The 20,520-nt window shown below is 36.2% G+C and overlaps 1 protein-coding gene across 5 annotated transcripts in view; it reads right to left on the reverse strand.

Moving 5' to 3' along the window:
- The window catches only part of DSCAM (DS cell adhesion molecule), a 427,035-nt gene that overhangs the window by 121,646 nt on the left and 284,869 nt on the right, over nucleotides 1-20,520 (reverse strand). For 3 of the 5 annotated variants that reach the window (XM_015882861.3, XM_085548372.1, XM_085548376.1), the window contains exons 10-11: nucleotides 17,245-17,364; nucleotides 12,945-13,118 (exon numbers count right to left, since the gene is read on the reverse strand). In XM_015882861.3, the coding sequence (XP_015738347.2) occupies nucleotides 12,945-13,118; nucleotides 17,245-17,364 (294 nt within the window). Of the gene's footprint in view, nucleotides 1-11,433; nucleotides 11,680-12,944; nucleotides 13,119-17,244; nucleotides 17,365-20,520 lie in introns of those variants that run through there. The other 2 variants (XM_085548380.1, XM_085548377.1) reach the window with 2 other exon arrangements.

Genomic DNA, 20,520 nt, shown 5'->3' on the forward strand with positions numbered 1-20,520 from the left:
GAATTAATATTAGATAGATACATGTTCCACATTCTTCCCTCTGTTCCCCTGTGTCATTACTTCAGCAATGTCTCATAGTTCTTCTTAGGTATCCAATGGGCTCCACTAGATTTATGGAAGAAAGTACACAGATCCCACCTGACATGAGACATTTAGATGTTTCATAAGACTTCACGTATTATGACGATGTAACTCCTAAAAGCATTCTGACTTGTGTGTATCCCTGGATGGCTCTGGATTAAATCTCTGTTGTCTTCAAGCTCCTGTACTTCACACAAACAGCCTGATCAATCATAAACAGAAGCTGAAGCTCAGTTTTTTTTCAAGTTAATGCTTTAGGTTTCATCTGTCCATTCATGAGTCCCCTGTCTTTGGAAATAATTGTAACTAAGCTGCAAAAAGTCACTTGTGCTCCAGAAAAAGCATCCTTGTGAGACACATTGCAGCTAAGAAATGTCACTATTAGAACATACTACAGTAATTAGGAAAAAGTAGAAATAGTCTTGTATATGGAAAAGATCTAATGAACTTGAGAACTGCAGAAGCCAGCATGCATATATGCTGCTATATGCATATACAGGCACATAGATACACATCTGTAGCATCTGAAGAATTTACTGTTAATTAGCAAAGTTGTGGTAACTTCCCATGTTCATACAACTACCCCCCAGCAAACAGAAGAAATTCAACCACTTTAATTATTAAGTAATTACTATCTATTTCTTCTATGCTAGGAAGACATGCACAGTTACCCCAGCTCAGCACAGGCCAAGCCACCAGGTCACTGTAGCTCATTTTGCATCTTATCTGAGCACCTCCTTTGAGAAGAGAGATTTATTCTGCTACCGGTATCTCAACAGATGAAACAACTAACTAGCAATGTTTAAAAGTAGGTGGCAGCAGAAGGAGCCCTAGTCATCCTAGTGAAGCTATATAATGGGTACTACTGAACTTACTCCTGGCCAGGTTCACTCTTTAATCAGTTGTTTGAATACCTCCTACAATGCTTTGAAAGGTCTCCAGGTTCACACTAAAGGCTCTAAGACCAAAAAGTGAGAGCAACAGCACCTCTACACAGTGAGTTCTTTGTTTTGGAATGCCTAAACAAAGTTGATGCAGAAAGAAAAGGAATACCATAAATGAAACAAACACCAGGACTCCTTTTTCACACTGGTCTATCCACTGGTAAATTCCTTGAAAATTATCTGGAAACATACAGAAATGCTTCATGGTGCCAGCAAAAAATCCTGAAGGTATCCGGGATCAGCGTGCAGTCTTGTAATGGTTTTCCTCAGCATGTAAGTACATACCCACTTTCCTTAAAAGCCAGGAACTTCATTTAAGTATTATTTAAATCTTAGAGATGGGCATCTAGCAAACAGTAATTTCATTTTCAACAGCAATATGCAACCACTTAAAAAGGTCTTGTCTTTCTTATTTCAGCTTGGCAAGTCACCACTCAAAATCTAATAGCAGATTTTCTTTGCTCAATGTATGGGTTTGTGGCTCCAAGTGCATGGCAAAGAGCCAGGTTGTAGCAGTGGTAAATGCAACAGTTACTCTGCATTGCAAATAAAGACAAAAATAGCAGAGCATTGCTTTCTTATGGAGCACTTATAGTAATAGGCACTCATTGAAAAAGCTGGTTTTAAGATAAGACCACAGGAAAAAAAAAAAAAAAAAAAAAGCCTACTTCATGATTGTGTATGTACTTGTGTGCAATTACCCAAAACAACGAGCAGTAATTAAAAGAAAAAAGAGGAAGGAAAAAAAAATAGTAAAAATAACCATCTCATAGATATTCTTTCTGCTGTTCTGAAAACACACCACAAAATGTATTTACATAAGAGCTCTGTTGAGATATTCCATTTTGTGAAGGAAAATTATTTTTGAGAATGGAGTCTCTTTCCCATTTCATGGCCACTATCAGTGCATTTTCAGAAAATACATTTGATTCTTTAAAAATCTTTGTTTTTAGTGAGCAGAGAGATGAAAGTAAGAGAAGAACATGATGGTTTCTAAGGTACTTGTAGCTCAACATGACACATCAGTTAATAGAAACCTAACTTCTTGCTAGGTCAAATGCTTAGGAAAGTATTTCAGCTGATCCAGGAAAATGTCAGAATGGGAAGCTGGAACTAAGAGAACTTGTGGTGCTGACTGAAACCAGACTACTGTCATCAACAGACACATTCATTTTCGAAGAGTAACAACAATTTCTGGAGCTTCATTATACATTCCTTGCAAGTATGACATATGATACATATTCTGACTGCCTTATAAGTTTAAGTTAAGCTTTAAAACATCAACAGAAAACAAACCTAGAAACAATTCATAGCAACATACACTTAAATCACTAAAACTGCTTTTCTAAGTATTCTTCAGCACATCACTGATGATAAAAAAAATCACTGTATACACACCATTTTTATAAATCAGGTCGCTAGTGTAAGAACGCATTAGTGGCATTAGCAACATAATAATAAGGGAGCATTATTAGGTGAATGTGAATTAGGCAATAAATTTGACGTCAAAAAAATCAACAGCAGTACCGCAGACAATAATAGTTATTCTGTTTGACAAGGGCAAGATTTCCATCATAGCTCTTTACTGAAAACTGCTAAAATCCTAGATGCATAATTTTATTTTGTTGTAATGGTTTGAAACCATATCAGTTAAATACCAGTCATCTCTCTGAAAGCTGAGAAATGTTGGGATTAACAATCTATGTACATTCACTTCAAGTTGGGTTAACAATCTAAGTACATTCAGGAAATCCCTATACCATCTGATTGTGTCTAGACATTTCTGTTACTTTTTGCATTCTTTTTTATTTTTTCTGGGGGGGACATGAGAATCAAGCAAGATATCTATGCAAGTGCCCACATTGCTGGACTGCCTGAGAACACATCTCCTTTCATGAGCAGAATATCCTGGTAAAGCCTTACAGCCACCACAGCTAAAACAATTTCACCTTGGCATTTCTACTTGGACCTGCTGGTACCTGCACAAACTTTTCTATCTCAGTGTTCTGTGAAAGGTGTACTGTGTGCATCTTCCATAAATATCTAAATACTTTGTGGATACCATTACTTACCCTTTTGCAAATACAGCAGGAGTCTTTGTGTATTTCGCAACAAGATAGCAACTGCAGTGGAAAATACTATTCCAGCAACTAAAAGCTATAGCTGGATCTGTACCTTTTTTTTTTTTTTTTCATTGAAGAACCATTTTTTCCTTTTTCCTTGGTAATATGTTCTCCAAATTCATAGAGTTGTGTAAAATAGCTTTTCCGTTGTCTACTATGAGATTGCCAGATGGAAGTTAAGCATTGAAAGAATGATGTTAGAGAAGGTAAAATGAATTTCATCACGATGTATGCCCGCACAATACAATTCCTCATCATCAAACACTATAACTCAAGAAAAATAAAAATGAACAAAGGACATTTTTCTGTGGCTTGATGGAAACAGTTAAAAAATATAGATTTTGTTGGATTAATCATAAATAATTAGGACAACAGTAAAAGCTCATTCTTTCATTAGCTCCTGCTTTGACAGACCTAATCGACTGATTCCTTAACCCTGCTGAATTCTAACAAGATTTATCTGAAAATGGGGCCATGTTTCTTCAGTTCTCCATAATTCCTTTTTTTTCTTTTTTCTTTTTCTTTCCCAAAGACCATAAAACAACAGACTAAGATATGTTCAAGAATCACATACCAAACAAATATCTGAAAAAATGTAGAGGCAAGCTCACATGCTGACGCAGAGGTTGAATCTTAATGGCTAGGAACAAAATTCAGAGTGAAGAAAACCTGCTTCATGAAAGAAAAATACATGTGGGCTGCTGAAAGAAAATTTGCATTTACAAATCCTTCATTTTGACTGTACCTGACTCGCACAGCAGGAATGGGTCTAGGAAACAATGCCTTAAATTCTGTTGCATACAACACCTTCAGCATTTAAGACAGCTCGTTGTCCTACCTTGTATTTTCTGTGCTTTTTGTATGCCTCACAGATGTAAAATTTTGTTTTTATTTGATTGTCATATAATCTATATTTATTCATACTGCATACTATGGTAGGATTTCCAGAGAGAACTCTGAACAAAGCTAATATATAAGTCTTTTTGAAGAGTAGGAAAAAAACTATTTTTGAAGTGAAAAGAAATCAGTATATAAAATTACATTTTCTTTATATTTGAAGATAAAATTGCTTCCTTTAAGAAAAGTTTAAAATTTCACCGGTGGAAGCAGATGTATGAGATTACCTATAGAGGAATCATAAAGGGAAATGTATGTAACTGATTTGGTGTCTCTGACTGAGAAAAAAAGAACAGTCTCGTTTAAATAGAAACAACATAAACCACCACCACAACAAAAACCCAGCAAAGTCTGGCATGCAACTCGCTGCTATGCTCTAAACATATTCTAGGTGTGGGTTAGCTAGTAGGGATACACAGCCCTTAAGTAGCAGCTTTTTCCTTGGCAAAGTGTGCTAAACAACAGTTAGGTTGGAATAGGCCAAGGGAAAAAGAGGAAAAGAGTCACAGCATCCTTTACAGGTTGCCTGTTCAAAGGCTACAGGGACATGATACTTAAATATATTGTCAGACACCATTCCATTTTTATTCTTTTCTTGTAATGGGTAGAACTTTGGTTTCCTTTCCTCCAGATGAACTTTGAAGGAGGACACAACCAAAATCATTCTGCAGGTAGTATTTGTGAAAAGAAAGCTGCTCTGCTACAAGAGAAGAAAATGTTTAGATGAGAATAGATAGAAGAAAGGAAAGGGAAGAGAAAATGATGTGAGACATGAGAATATTGTTCTCTTTGAGCCTGAGTTTTTGTCCTGTTGGAATACAGCTACAGTCATAAAGGAGATGTATCTTAAGTTTAGCATGGCTATACACAGAGAAAGAAATTACAGGATAGAAGTAGAGACAGGTAAGTGAAGGGGCAGGGAAAGGGATAAGAAACAGTATTATAAAAGCCAGCTCTTCTGTAGTGGAAATAGTCATGTGTACAGTACATACCCTCAGAATTAATTTACATCCCACTATTGCTTTACAGTGCTCTCTTGATTTAGATTTATCTAATCTTTGTTAGTGAAATAGGCCAAACTCCTAATGACATTGCAAATATAAAAATAACTGACAATACATCATGCATGCACTTCCTCCACTAGAAGTCAATATTAAACCCAGCACACACATAAAGCTCCCCCATCCCCAAGCTGAAATTAATGTATTCGCAGAAGCATCAATATTTTAAAGCATTACTCAGGAAAATCATTCAGTTCGATAAAACAGAAGCATGGAAATCCAGGGAGCTATATTCACCATAAACATTAAATTGTAAATATTCAAGAAAAATGAGGCTGTGAGCTGATATATGTCCTGCATTTGAAATCTGTTTGACTCTACATAGACCAGTAAACATCACTACTGATTTAAGGGCATGGTTAGTGTTCAGTCATTATTCCTCAAATCATTACATAGTTTGAAGGCAAAAAAGATATAACCTGTCAGAACATTGTCTTAACACTATTTGCATTAAGACACACATTTGCCCAGATTGCTTTTCCAGGGTTATTTTTTCAAGAAAACGAAAAATGAAAATAGAAAAAATGAAATATGAAATTTTTAATAGAAATATTTTTCTGAATTATTCTGAATGTTGAAATTTGGGCAATATAAAACTGAAGGACAACTATCCTGAAAAACAAAACAAAACAAAAAAACACAACAGAAACAACCAACAATGAAAATGACACTCTTGATGCAAATGCTAAAGATACAATAGGGCCTATGTGTACTTTCCACCTAGCTAGATATCTGGACTGAAATTTATGTGTCACCTACCTGCTAGAAACATTGCTGTGCAGGCAGCCTCTTAGAAATTAAAAAAAGGCTGGCTTGTTTTTTTCTGCTTGAATCCAATTCAACACGTTTTTATTTATTTATTGTTGTTTTATCTTTTTATTTTTAAAGAGAGAAGTCCTTACCTCCCATCCTTTTCTTAAATAACAGTATTGCAAAGATTAGCATACAAAAGCACTTGAGTATTTGTACTGCAGTGCATCTGACAATTATCTTACAAGAGAAAGCATTCGTTTTGGCCAATTGCCACAGGCTTGGCATAAGGGAGAGAAGTAGAAAGCATTTGAATTTACAGAAGAAAAGGGATATTCCAGCTTTCTACCAGCTACCTTGAACATACTTCACGTTTAATTTCCCCCTGTTGCCACAGGCACTGTGTTGTTATGACAGCTGATCTGCCATTGAATAGCTGTAAAGGAAAATCAACAAAGGATCGCTTCAGCGATTTTCAGTGCAATTTATTGGAGCTTGTATCTTGCGGCTGCTGCCGCCTGTCGGGGTAATGACACATGATGGGTGATTAAAGCTCAAGTCCTTAAATCAAAGCTGTGCCAATGGTCTAGAAGAGGCAAAAAACAGCATTCAGACCTCGTGCATTTCTCCTAGTGGGAGGACCTCATTATGAAAAGAATGGGCTATTTTAATAGCAAGAGGAAGTATTTGTGTCCAGGGAGAATTTTTATGTTTTCAAGATTTACTGGAGCTTTCTTACAGCTACTTTTAGACTGTGTATTTAATGAAAATAAATAAGCAATTAAAACAGAGAAAGTATTATAATCCATCACCACTGACTTGGAAATTAGAACTGAAGTATAGTGTAGTTTATTCACATCATCATTATCCGAGATAAGGGGAAAGGCAAAGATAGTAAGGTTAGCTTTCTGGCCAGCTCAGGAGAAATGACTCTTGGGGATACAGGGGCACCTCCAGTTCACTGAATTTGTTTTTTGGTTTTCAATTCCTTTATCTCTGATAAGATATGCAAATAATCCAGCTAGAGATTGTTACAATTTTTGAACAAATTTCTGTGTTGGGCAAAAATACTTTCTACCTGAGATAGCTGCAAAATAGTTTTGAAGAAGTATATGAATAGCAAAGCCCTGTGCTCAAAGATGACAATGCTAGGAGAAAAAAAAAAAAGTAATAAATCAGAGTACACTGTCAGACCAGAGGACTTCGCTTTGTTTTGCCACAGAAAACAGTCATCAGACAGTGAAAAATGGAGTAGAGACTGCAAAATATCAGAATAGCTGGGTTTAGGTGAATTTGACATAGTGTTATTGCCATTCCTCTTAAAACATTTTTAAAGTTGTTGGGGACGATGATTTTTACAGCTGTTTCCAAGATCATGCATATAATTTAACTTTGGAAATGCACAACAGGCAATGCCACCCTTAGAAGAATCTTGTGGAACATATGAATTTTTGATGAGAAGTTCAACATAGACAAAAGACTATAATCTCTATGCAAATGCTATTATTTTCTTCCACAAAGAATAGTGGTTGGACAGATCTAAACATCACTACATCCTAGAGAAAGAATTATATTCCTGAAAAGTAAGATAATATCTAGAGGAACCCTAGTGAGTAAAGCACAGTGAATTCTCCAGTCACAGCATGTTGACTGCAGATGTTGCAGCAAAGCAACCTCATTTGACTGGTCACACAGGAAGTGTGCATTTATCCTGCCCAGATCAAGTTCATAGAGACAGACAGGTGAAAATTTCTAATGTTTTAATAGCCAAATACTGCAGCACATCAGCAGTACAGTGAAAAAGCTTCACTAGATTCAGAATCTCCCTTTACAAACATATCTTGTGTTTGTCTGTGTTTATAACTACTATTATCTTTTATTTCTAAGGTTAGTTATGCAATCACAGTTTCTTTCTTCCAAGAGTTTTGTGAAAATGGAGAGAAACAGCTCCTTCCTGGAGACTTGAAATGGTCCCCATAGAGAAGAAGCATCAAGGGAGGCAGAGGCAGTAGAGCCTCTGTGGTGAACTGCCACATCCAATATACAGGACATCACCAGGTTCCCTTTCCCAAACAGCATTTACTGTCAAGTGTATTTTCTTAAGAAATGTTTGGTTCTGTTTGGCATTTTTTTTTTTAATGTTTAAATGGTGGTATTTAGCATTAAAGTATTAGTGGGGATTAATACATTCCTGCTGGAGGGAAGTATGGGTCTAACTGAGGCGTACAGCTTTAGGTTGATGTATTAAACACATATTGCAAATAGAATAGAAGCATATTTGAGAGGAAAGTGAATGAAAAAATTCCTCTTTATTTGCAGACAGCATTTGTTGGAGGTGTTTTGGTGATCAGACTAAAACTTCAGTCTCCATAATGACACTGAAATAAATGATGGATTCAAAAAGAGGCAGGACTAAGATGAACATCTCCAACAGGATTATTTGCATAGGAACATATATCAAAACTATATATATACACACCTTACTGAAAGCTTGTTTTCCAGTAGGGATTTTTTTTTTTTCCAATGCTTTTCTATCAGATTATATATAGTCCCTAAAGTGGAATTATGAAACATGGCGTTTATTGAGATGAAGGGAGGCAGGCAGTCCAATTTAAGCAGATATCTCTTCCCTTCTGACTCCTAGGCAATTTTTAAATAATTTTAGTTCTTCCCTTCATGTTAAAGATTCATTATCTTCTATAGAAATTCTTCAGAAATCTTCTCATCCCAGGCTCCAGAAATCATTTCTCAAGACAGCATGAACTTCCTTATTTCAAATCTCTCTCATAATTTTCTAATACTGTATGTCTTGGTGAATCACTATTCAGAATTGCTTATCCTTGATTCAAAAGAAAATAAAAAGTGACTGATCACGATTTTTATGTCCATTTCTTAAAAAGAAAGGGGAAAGATAATAACTGCTAAGTGAAGATTCTCTGCTCTCACAGTTGCCATTCCAGCCCTGTGGTTCCTGATCCAGCATTGACTCTGGCAGCTCTTTCTTTCTACAACTCTTTTACTATTTCTGAATGCTTTTTTTTTTTTTTTCCCTCTCCTCCTCGTCTCATCTTTTCTCTTTGCACTCCCTCCTCATACAATCTCGACTCAGACAAGAAGATGGACCAACTTCTCTGAGGTGAAGATGTCACACAGCAAACACTGAGGTACTAAATAAATGTGTATCAGGAACTGTTAACATTTCTTTCATAGGTTTAGGTGCCTTGCTAGGCAAACTAAGTTGATTTAAATAAGCTTTGTCTGTGTTTACATCAATTAAAAGTCTGTCAATTTTAGAGGTAGCAAGTAATGGAAACATTTACATCACTGTTGATTCTGACCACCCCTGAACTGCCAAAACAAAAATTCATCTATCATCTTCTGACATTAAATGTCAATAGCTTTTCTGTTTATGATACAGGTGACACAAAGTGCTGGAAGAGTAAAGCACCTAGTCTCATTAAGAAAAGATTTGTCATAGGAACTGCAGAAGGTAGTGGTTTGTCCAGCAATGTTATCAAATAAAGTAGGTGAAAGCTTTCATTAAATGTGGAGGGAAAGAGTAAAATAGATTTTTATTTTAAATTCATGGGGATTCTATCCGTGGTTAGCATATGTATACACAAGATACCATGACAGGATTGCTGTCATGTCTCTCTCTCTCTTAGAGGCAGTTTAGTTCCTCAACCAGCAGCTAAGTCCATTGCTTTTTTTCCTCAGGTGACTGGAGCTGCTTCACATGGACAACCCACATACAGACTGAAGGAAGGTTAAAAGACATTTTATCAGAAGGAAGCCACAGTAAGATGAATTATGGTTAACCTTTGTTTACATTTGGGAAGGTTGATTCTTACCAACTTTTTCATCCAGAAACAACTACATGCGACAGGTCTGGCCACCCTCTGCCTCTGAATAAAGGTAAGATTTAGGGTGACCTTACAGAGGAAGGTAGCACATAATGCAGTACCAATAAATTAAGAACACTATGATTTTCATGGAGGAAGCTCTAAAATTCCTGGGTCTGGGTACCAGCTTTTGTGGAAGGGAAAAGGGAAGAAAGAATATCAGGGGAAAAAAAAACAACAAAAAAATACAGTAACTAGCAAAAACAAAAGCAGGCACAGGCCCCACAGTTGGAGTTTCTTCTTGTGATTTTGCACCATATTCATGCTACCACAAATGGGGATCCAGGTATACCTGAAGTCCATCATGGCACATTTCCAATGAGGTCAGTTCCTAACACAGCTTGCTCTTAATGTGTGTTTAATTACAGTTAGAGCTGTGCTGCTTCTATGCCAGCACCAACACACTAACAGCATCTGCTCTAATAGCCATGCTGGGAGCAGTATGTGTGTTAGTAGATGTGTGAGGGTGTACAGACACGTGCTTGCCTGCTATCTCAGAGCCAGAGGGCTTTTCATTAGATTCAAACAGCAACTGACTCTCCAGGGAAGCTCCTGCTCTTATTTGATAAGGGATGCTCTTTTATCACACATGAAACTGCATGCAGTGATCAGACAGGCAGTGTGCAAAGCTGCCAAGCAGAGGAAAGCTGTTTTTCCATAGCATATTACAGCACTGCATCACTACTACAGCTGAAGTTTGGCCCAGAAATGCCCAGTTATGGAAGCCACAGAAGCTGGAACTTCAATGGACCCACAGAAGAAACATGCAATTAAAGTATTTGCTTGAAGAGATTTGGAATATCAGAATTTTTTTCCTTAAGAAAACACAGTCAATACAGTAAATGAGAACAGAAATGATATTTGAGGCACTGGGATTTGCAAATCTAGTAAGGTTAATACTTCTCCTTTCCTTAGCTATCATTCACTGACATTATAGGAAATGAACACCTCTAAACATTTATGGTCTTATACATAGCTCCACAATGGAGAAAAAGTTGGCTTTTCCTTACTTTCAGAAATATATATGTACATTACATTTCTAAGGGCAATGCTTTTGTCAAGCTAATTGTCATCTCAGAACTGTAAGGAAGTCAGTCAATCTTCAAATATCCTATAAGCACAAACATGTATTACTTGGGGATTTTTCACACTTTTTAAAAAAGTCACCTGAGAACCTTGTGTACTAGAGTGCACTGGACTGGGTTCTTTTTCTTTTCAGTAAGAAATTATATTCCAAAACCTTTTCTCATAATCTTTCCTTTATATTCTCAGCTATGTTAACACTTGAAGTTACAACTATCACAAACCTAAAAACTAAATTATTTTGTCTTTCATGCCTAAGAATTGCAGGTGCAGTCCACACCCCCTGCTGCTCCATCATCAAGGAAGCAGCTCCGCTCCATCAAGCGGCCCAGCCTGGCCCTGGGACATGGAGAGGGTACAGTGCAGTACTGACAAATAATATGGCACTGTGTTTACTTCACAAAGAAATCAAAGACTACAGTTTGAAAGTACATTGTATCCAGAAATATGCTGCCAAATTTGATGCACATCAAGGAATGCTTCATAAAGACAAAATAACTGAACTGAAAACAGTCTGTCACCTTGTAAGGTGGAAATAATATAAGAAAGATGGTGATAAATATCCAAAAGGTTATCTATAGGAAAAACTCACCAGTACAGAAGCCTTCAGTCTTGCTGAAAAATGCTGAGGCAATCTCCACAGAGGAGCAATCTTAAAGAGACACTGCCTTAGTGGTGGTCAGCCCTTAAATGAGGTCTGGAGGAGGTGGAGTCAAGCTCCACCCCTTCTGGAAGCGCAGCTGAATTACCCTCACCTGTGCTCCCACATCTGACCCAACACTTGTCTCAGCTGATTAATCAGAGGTTCAGGCTGTGATTACCAGTTTCCCATACACACCTCAACAACAACAAAAAAAAATTAAAGTTAAAACTCAAATGGTCTCTGTTACAAAAGCTAGTTATGAGACAGCAAAACTGACTGCAAAGAAATCAAAACCATTTCCTGATGCTGAGTTTGTTAAGCATAATTCTGAAATCAAGACTTTTGTGGAATCAAAAGGAAAATTTGTGCCAGAACATGAAGATTAAAAATGACTCACAGATTTAGCATTTTTGGTGGATTATTTGAATGAGTTAAACATGGGTCTTCAAGATGAAAATTACTTCATCTGCGCTATATTTCAGATATAACAACAGTTTTAGTGAAACTTAAATTACGTTAAGCTCAAGTTATGGCAAATAACACCACGCATTTTGATTGATAGGTTAATATCAGCCCTGTGAGCAGTGAAAAATATGCAGCCATTCTTACCATTTTGATAAAAAAGCAAACAAAAAAAAAAATTGGAACAGGTTTCCAAATTTTTTATTACTATTATTTTTGCTAAATTTGTGTCTTCCTTTTCAGTCAGCATAAATACGTTACTTGCAAATTTTCACATGGAATTTAAAGAGATGCAATGATGCATTAAAATAATAATAATAGTAATAACAAAAATTGGTCATCCCTTTACCAGACTTTTATAAGCCCTATTTTACCAGAAAAAAAAAATATTCCTTACTTCACAGTCACATCTTACTCATGTCATCACTTTTTGGCAGCACATACATTTGTGAGTAATTATTGTCAAGAATGAAGCACAGGAAGAGTAATATTTATTCCATACAAAAATCTCTGATGAACACCTTGAGAAGTCACTAGAAATGACAACCTCTGATATAGAACCAGCTTGATACATTAGTTTCACTAAAACAAGGTCAAACATCCCACTAGTTTTATGTTTTTGTTGCTATGTTTTTTATGTTTTAATAAAAGATACAAAAAAAAAAAAAAAGTTTTGTTGCTTATATCCTTTAGGTTTATTGCACATTTTATATCTGGACCACTGCAATTCCTGTTTGCTCAATGCAGCCCAGGCAAGCCAAAAGGTTAAACAACCATGTGTTAACCCTTCATGCCTTTAAATCTCCTTTTGTCCCTTTAGTACATAATGTTTCTTCTTAACCATAATGACCTTCCACATGATAGCACATGCAACTGAATACCAACAAGAAATTAGAAACAACAAAACCAATTTCCCTCATCTAAATGAAGGATGCAATACACAAGCCCTTTCACTTAATGGTAATATCTGGATCACAGAGAAGTGTTTTAGTTCTTACTTTTAACAGTGAGGTACATGGACTTGCTGACGTCTGCTCCCACATCATTGCTGACCTTGCAGAGGTAGTATCCACTGTCTTCTTCTAGCACATGTTTAATCAGCAACGAGCCGTTTGTGAGAAGCTGGATACGACCGTTCAGTGCAATTGGCTGGAACTGAGGAACCCCGGCACCTACAGCAGGACGAATGAGAAATAGATTAGCTAGGAAAAGAAAGGGTCTTGTTTCTTTCTTCGTTGTTTTGTTGTTGTTGTTGTTTTGTCTTGTTTTTAATGAAATAAGGCAGAAACTACTTCTTCCTGTTCATAGAGACTCAATTCAATTACAATACAAACAGTTCTGGTATCACTGGAAGAAACTGATAGTTTCTTTGTCAAAACTGAATTCATTAAATGGAACTAAGAAAGGCTTTTGGAATATAAGGGTAACAATAATTTGCTCATGTTAAAAGGAATAAAAAGAGCAGAAAGCAGGAGCAACAGAATCAGGAAGAGAGAGAGAAAATGAAACAGATTTTCAGACAGCTCATGGGTAAAAAGGCACATTTGTTGTACATTTAGAGGCTAATAAATTATTGACAATTACAGCTGAACAGTCATACAAATATGCATCCCTTATGCATACACCAGATGAATTTCTTATGACTAAAAGGCATGTCTGTTGTAGTAAACATGGAATACTCAAGGGACCTTTAGGACCTTGTTTGCTGAACTCTGGGTAACATAGGAAAAACACATAAGAGACTGTGTTGCTTGTGTCCTACATCTGACTGACTGGTGACACATCAAATGTCTATTCTGCCATGTCTGAAGACAATATTCATTCAGATTTATTAAGACAAAGATTGAGAGAGAAAGAAAGAGAGAAAAAAAGAGAGGAAGGGAGGAAGAGAAGGGGGAAGGAGAGAGGGAGAAGGGGAGGGAGGGAGGAAGAAAGAGCTCACAACATTAATCAGGCATGAAGTGCCATGTTTGGTAACACCGCAATAATGGAAAATCCATAAAAACACAGGAAGCCAAAGATTTTTATTTTAAGTTAGGTTTCATGAAAAAACAAAACAAAACAACAAATCAACAAAACAACAAAACAACAAAAAATCCTTAAAACAACTTAAAAATTGAGAAAACCTTTTAGAACCTATGAAATGAGTACTCATGCAGATAGGCACCAAAATTCTTATCTTTAAGATAAATAATTAAGGTAAATAATAAATCATTAACAATAAGTGGCAGCTGGTTGGATAAAGACACATTGATGCGGCCCCCGTATTTTTTCTCTTGTGTTTTCATATGACTACTTTATAAGTTGATGAACTATCTTGTCTTTGTTGTTTCCCATAGAATGTTTCTCCCACCTCTGCATGGTTCTCCTTAAATAAGGTAAGACAGAGAAATAAAAAGAGCATCTATTTCATCTTTCAGTGTTGCAGATAAATGCTCTACTCCTTTCCACCATGAAATACAAGCTGAGCATTACATGTTAGCAGAGTTACTGGACCTAGTGTCTGACAATTCTTTAATTACTGTTGGAGTGTTAGTCACAGTATAAACAGCAAAGATTGAAATCCTAGTCCTAGCTGGCTGTGTTGGAGCTACTTTACCATGGAAACAAGACAGTGGTCATTTAGGGAACAGAGAACAGGATACTGCCATACTATCAGCATTGGCATACTGTTCAGAGGTCCATCATAAGTTCAGGTTTACCCAGCATCAGGAACTCATTCAGTATGTATTAAGATACAGTTCCTGTAGCAAGAGCTTTGAAGCCTACATTAGCAGCAGAAGAGGGGATTTTCCAGGGAAAATCACAAGATGGCCTTCTTCAATGTAATTCTGCTACACAACTTTCTGTACATGAAGTTGTATCTGTCAGCATTAGTTACCATATGCAGTTGGCTGAGTCAGCCCAGAAGGGAATACAATGAATAAATACTATGGGAAATGATTTAATATAAAATAGCAAGCTATAACAGCCTACAAATACAACGTTTATAATATTAAAGAAGACCAGATGTATACTAAAGTCCTAGTTTGCTTTGGGGACTTCTTACAATTGCACTGAAGCTTTCTGAGGCTGATACTATAAACTCAGATGTGTTAAAGGGACAGTATTTTCAGAAAAAAGTTGTCACAGTTGATTTTTCAACTGTTTAGGTCATAAACTTATTCTCTTCCTTCCCCTTTTAATCTATTTTTTCTTTAATTATCTTTTTTTTTTTTTTTTTTTTCCCCTGTCATTTAGCTGGAAGGCTGCCTGTCTGCAACGCCCAAGCACAGATACAAATATACTTCTTGTATATCTTCATACGAAAAGTTCTGGGAAAAATTTGGTGCTCATGGAAAGGAAAGAGCTGATGGTCCTAATGATATCTACATCTACAATTTGCACAACAATTTGCACAGACTTATAATCCTTTCCACGTGACATTTCTCTGATTACAGCCAAAATCTATCCTGAGTAACGGCAGCAGATTATCACATGCAACTGCATGCATCTGCAAGAGGACTATATCCTCATGAATCAAGCAACTGCAGAATGGCTGAGGCTGGAAGGGCCTCTGGAGGCCATGTGGCCCAACTTTTGAAGGTCTCCAAGGAGGAGACTTCAAAGGCCCACTGGGCAGCCTGTGCCAGTGCTATGTCACCTTCACAGTAAAAACAGTGTTTTCCAGTGTTCAGACAGAGCCTCTTGTTTTTTATTTTGTGCTCATTACCTCTTAAAGTCTTAACATATTCTTGATAATTATGGTGTGTCTGCACTGATCTTTGTTACACTCCAGAAACTTCAGATCAGTTACCTGTCTTTCCCAGTGTACAAAAAAAATGAGCTCTCTTTTTCCATATTTCACCAACACAAAAGGCCAGTGACACAAACTTTCCTACAGACATAAACATGTCCTTTGTTCTCTACTGTGAAACATACAAATAAGCTACAATTTGATAGATTATTTCAGATTTTTGTACAAACAGATGATATATATTATATTAAGGGTCATTTTAAGGCAAGATGTGCCAGACAGCCTGCTGTACAGACCAAGCATTGAAACTGAAATCATGTCTTACGAAATTAAAGGCTTCATTAAAAATACTGACCTTTTCACCTAAGAGTTACTTAAACCAAAAACTGAAACTGCAACTTGATAGCTATGCCTACATCAGGTATTAACTAAAACTTTCTATGACTTGACTACTTCAGAGCTGTTAATCAAAAACATTAAATTCAGTCTCTTGATGATAGAATATCACTAAAATCAAATCACTGTCCCTTTCTCCTTTATTAAAATGGGCAGCTTATCTCTTCATAGTTAATTATAACTCAGCTAGCTTGACTTGGCCTCCTATTTCAACATAGAAACAACACAAAACCCAGTAACTTCTTTGTGACCTATATTCATAATTAAAACATGACGATTAATGGGATTTTGAACTATACCCTTCTTGCCACAAAACAGAATTTATGAATATTAGCAAAACTAGATTTTAACATGAACATTCATCTCCCCCTGTTCTTTTTCTTTCAATTTAATTTAGATGTAAATCCAAAGGAAACCAAACATTGCATGGAGCATAAGGATCTCTTTATAGCACCTAGTTTCATGATTGTCTGTATTTCATTTGATGCACGTTTAAAGTTCATTAAAGATATAACTCACATACATGGGATACAGAATTTGGTGAGTTTGTTTTCTCATTAAAACCAACCAGAGAAAACAGGCAAGAAGATGAAACCTAACAGGCAGCAAATTTTAATTAAAAAGTAGTCAATTTCCTGTGGTTTCTTAGGGTCAAGTGGGGGCAGTTTTAATGTTCTGTTACATGAGAAGAAAACGTTAGAGCATTATGTAAAGTGCATACCAAATTACTGTTTATGCTAATACTACCTGACCTTTCTTCTTTGCTAAGAAGATATGATTGGCCACGTTATCATGAATTTTGAAGGGGAAAAAAAGTCAGCCAAATGCTGTCTGTGAACCTTGTTCTGAGGTTGTTTCAATTAGAGCCATATCTCTTTCCTCTCAGCCGTCCACTACCCTGTTATCCCACTGAGACCATAGCTAAGATATGCGCTCATCCACAGACTTAGTAATGCTCTACAGCCACCTAAAAGCCCATAGAGTTCAGCCTTGCATCTGTGACAGTGGCCAGCACAATGTGCTTTGGAATATGATGGAACTGTAAAAATTAATACATTCCTTGTTGTACTCCACTTGCTTTCGTCTACATGAAGATTAAACCAGTAACTTAGCAGTAAGTAAACTAAAATAGAATTTGCTCCCATTGATCATAAAGAGAAACATACCTTTTGAGTACTTCCAGACAATGGTAGGAACAGGATAACCCTCTGCAGAGCAGTTGAGAATTACAGCTTTTCCATATATCCCATCCTGGTCACTTGGCTGAACCACAAACCTAGGGGGCACTGCAGGAGGAAGCAAAAGCAGCAGTGAGAATTTGCACAAAACTTAAAAAGCAGCTTTTTGATGATCCAGTGAAATAGTTGGCTATATGAAATTATTTACTTACTGTCAAAAAAATAATGCATTTCTTGCCAAAGTTAGCAAAAGCGCTAGTTTTGATAGGGTAAAAGTTAATAAAAATCTCATTGCAGGTGAGGTTGCAAAGTGAAGTAACAGACAAACCAGGGTTTCATAAGCAGAAAAGAAATACTTTCTAACAAATGGAGAGGTCTGGCACACGTCAAAGAACAACTGAAGTTTTCTGTGTTGTTTCATTTATTTATTTATTCATTCATTCATTCATTTATTTATTTATCTATTTATTTATTTTAACAACTGGCAGGTTTTAGAAAAAGAATTCAAACATTTTATAGTGTAAATAACCTTAAAGATGTGAAAGCTTTTAATAACAATCAGATTATTTCATATTAAAATGGGGATTTTTTAATTCTTTCCAAACACCGCCACAGAAAGGTTCGACACATTACGTTTATATGTAGGTGAAAATAAGAAGTTACTGGAAATAGCTGTTAGTGCATTGAAGCAAACAGTAAATGATCTGTGTTCTTATTCCACAAGTTCTTCTTTGGTTTCTTAGAGTGGTACAGAGAAAATGTAGTGAGGTGAATGAGCCTGATAAAGTCTTTTTCATCTCAAACTGAGTATAGTGGCATGCTGAGTCCTAACACCATAAAGAGAAATCCTAATAGTTCACTGCTTGAACTAACAGTTAGGGCCACTGTAGCATGTGCACATGGGGACACACACATGGTCATGGCTTCATAGCTTCCTAGCTTTAGTCAGGGCTGAGTTTGTCTGGAAGCTGCAGAAAGCAGAATAGAAGGCCCAGACAGTGAAAAGATGCTTACTCCCTAACACAAAGAAGGTTCACTTCCTCGGAACGTGTTAGCAGGTAACAGAAGGAGCCAAAATCAACAGTTGGCTAGAGCCACCTTTGTACTAGGAGAGATCTTATTTCTCCTCTTTCTGTAATGAAAACCACTATTATATTTATTGCTGTCAAACATTTCAGCTTTCCAATCAGATGCCACCCTCACAAACAGAAATCATATGTGGTGTTAATTCATGACAGGTAAGCACCAACCACAAAGTCCTAGCAGCAGCGGCCTTGAGCTATTTTGATTATCTACTCTGAGAAAACATTCACAGTGGTAGCTCAGTTCTCACTGTCTTATACTCAGTTTATCATTAAACACAAAAGAGTTCCAAGTACTTATTTTCCAAAGCAGGCAAAATGTATAATTAGTTGTACAAATATATTTGATTTTAATACTAAGTATGAAGGCATCTGCTTGCTTCACCTAAAGAGCAAGTAAATAAATTACTATTCCTAACTTACAAAAAAATTGATTACAAGCTGCTTATCTACAAATACCACAAACAAAACAAACAAAACAACAACAATAAACACTCAAAAAAACCCAAAACATGAAAATCAAACAAAAAACCACCAACCCAAATCCCACACCACTTTGATTAACAGATATCATGTAGGTAAAGATAATGGAGTTCAAGATATATGTAGAAATTATATTATATTCACAGAAGTCCATCTTTGTAATAAATTTGCACACACATAACACATGTATATAGGGCAGCATGCTGACCCTGGCAAAGTACATGTTATTTGGGGAGGAGATATAAGGAAGACTCCATGGCTCATTCACTTTGCATTTCCTCAGCATCCAAAACTGCCCTTGTCTGTCTATTATGCATTTAAAGATCTGTTTCATGTTGGTTTGCCTAATCACCTTTTAAACTTGCCAATAAATACTACTTTCACAGCTTTCCTAGCTAGCAAGTTACAGTAATTCATTACACACTGTGAAAAGGAGTATTCCTTCCTTCGTGGTTTAACCAGACCTCCACTTAGTTTTACTGTGTGTCTCTTGCATCCAGTAATGAAAGATTTGATGAAGAACAGTTCCGTTCTCCTATCTACCTCCTTCTTGATTTTGCAAACCTAATTACCTATCATTACATCACCCAGGAGTGAATGTAAGTGTGTGGTATTCCAATAGACAGAAAGTAATTGAGGTGGAATTGTAGTGAATAATGGGTCAATTCAAGGGCCTAAGGATATTCAGAAATTAAAATTAAAGGCAATATATTCAGGTTCTTCTCTTGAGATTATTCAAAGGAAAGAAGACTATCACCCATGTATTGTTAATGTAACTAAAAGCAATTGATTTCACAAGATTATTTGAATTGAATTAAAAGATGTACTTTCTCTGAAATTGTAAGACTTTTTACCCATCTGCTCTGTCCCCTCGAATTCACCTCAGTTGTGTCAGCTTTAAAGGTGAATAATTGGAAATGGTGCAAAAAGATAAATGATGATTACTGGACACTTCTATCACTGAAAAGTGTGAAGTGTATAATATTTTTTTTTAAATGCTCTCTTATAATACAAATTTTTTGAAAATTCATTTTTATAATTTTATATTAAATAATGGTGTATGTGTGTGTGTGTGTGTGTGTGTGTGTGTGTGTGTGTATGTGAAGGCACAAGGAGAACGTTCTGAAAAAGTTAAGCAAGACTGTGTATCATGCATATTATGTAATAAAGGAAATAAGACCTTAAAATATTATTTGCATTAAAATTATCTATTTCCATAATGCGTTCATCTACTCCTTTTTGACTTGTATTGAGAAAAATGGATAGATGTAAAAGATGTTATTCAATCATTTCTATGGAAATGCATCTTTCCACATCTTCAACACACTCATGGACTGTAGCTATATGTGTTGCATTCACCTTAAATGATGAGAAGCTCTGATCTGGGCTCTTAAGATACTGATTTCACTGTATTTCTCTCTATATATATCAGATTTTGCTCTCACATTCTTGGTACCACTAATTGTAATAATTATTTTTAATACAGAATGTGATATCATAAAGGTAATTAGTGAAACTGAATTTCAGAATCAGGCATATGATCTGCGGTCATACTGTCTCCCTTTAGTGCTCCATAAACAGAGTATGTTTGAACCTAGGCAAAAACTCTGCCTTCAGCAGAAGTAACAACATCAATTTCCACATTCAGTCAAAGTTCAGTCTTCCTTTAAGACTACTTACAGAAGTGTGAACTGCTGCT

This window comes from Coturnix japonica, chromosome 1 (assembly GCF_054131305.1).
Source record: "Coturnix japonica strain WE chromosome 1, WE-NBRP24, whole genome shotgun sequence".
Classification (NCBI taxonomy): domain Eukaryota; kingdom Metazoa; phylum Chordata; class Aves; order Galliformes; family Phasianidae; genus Coturnix; species Coturnix japonica.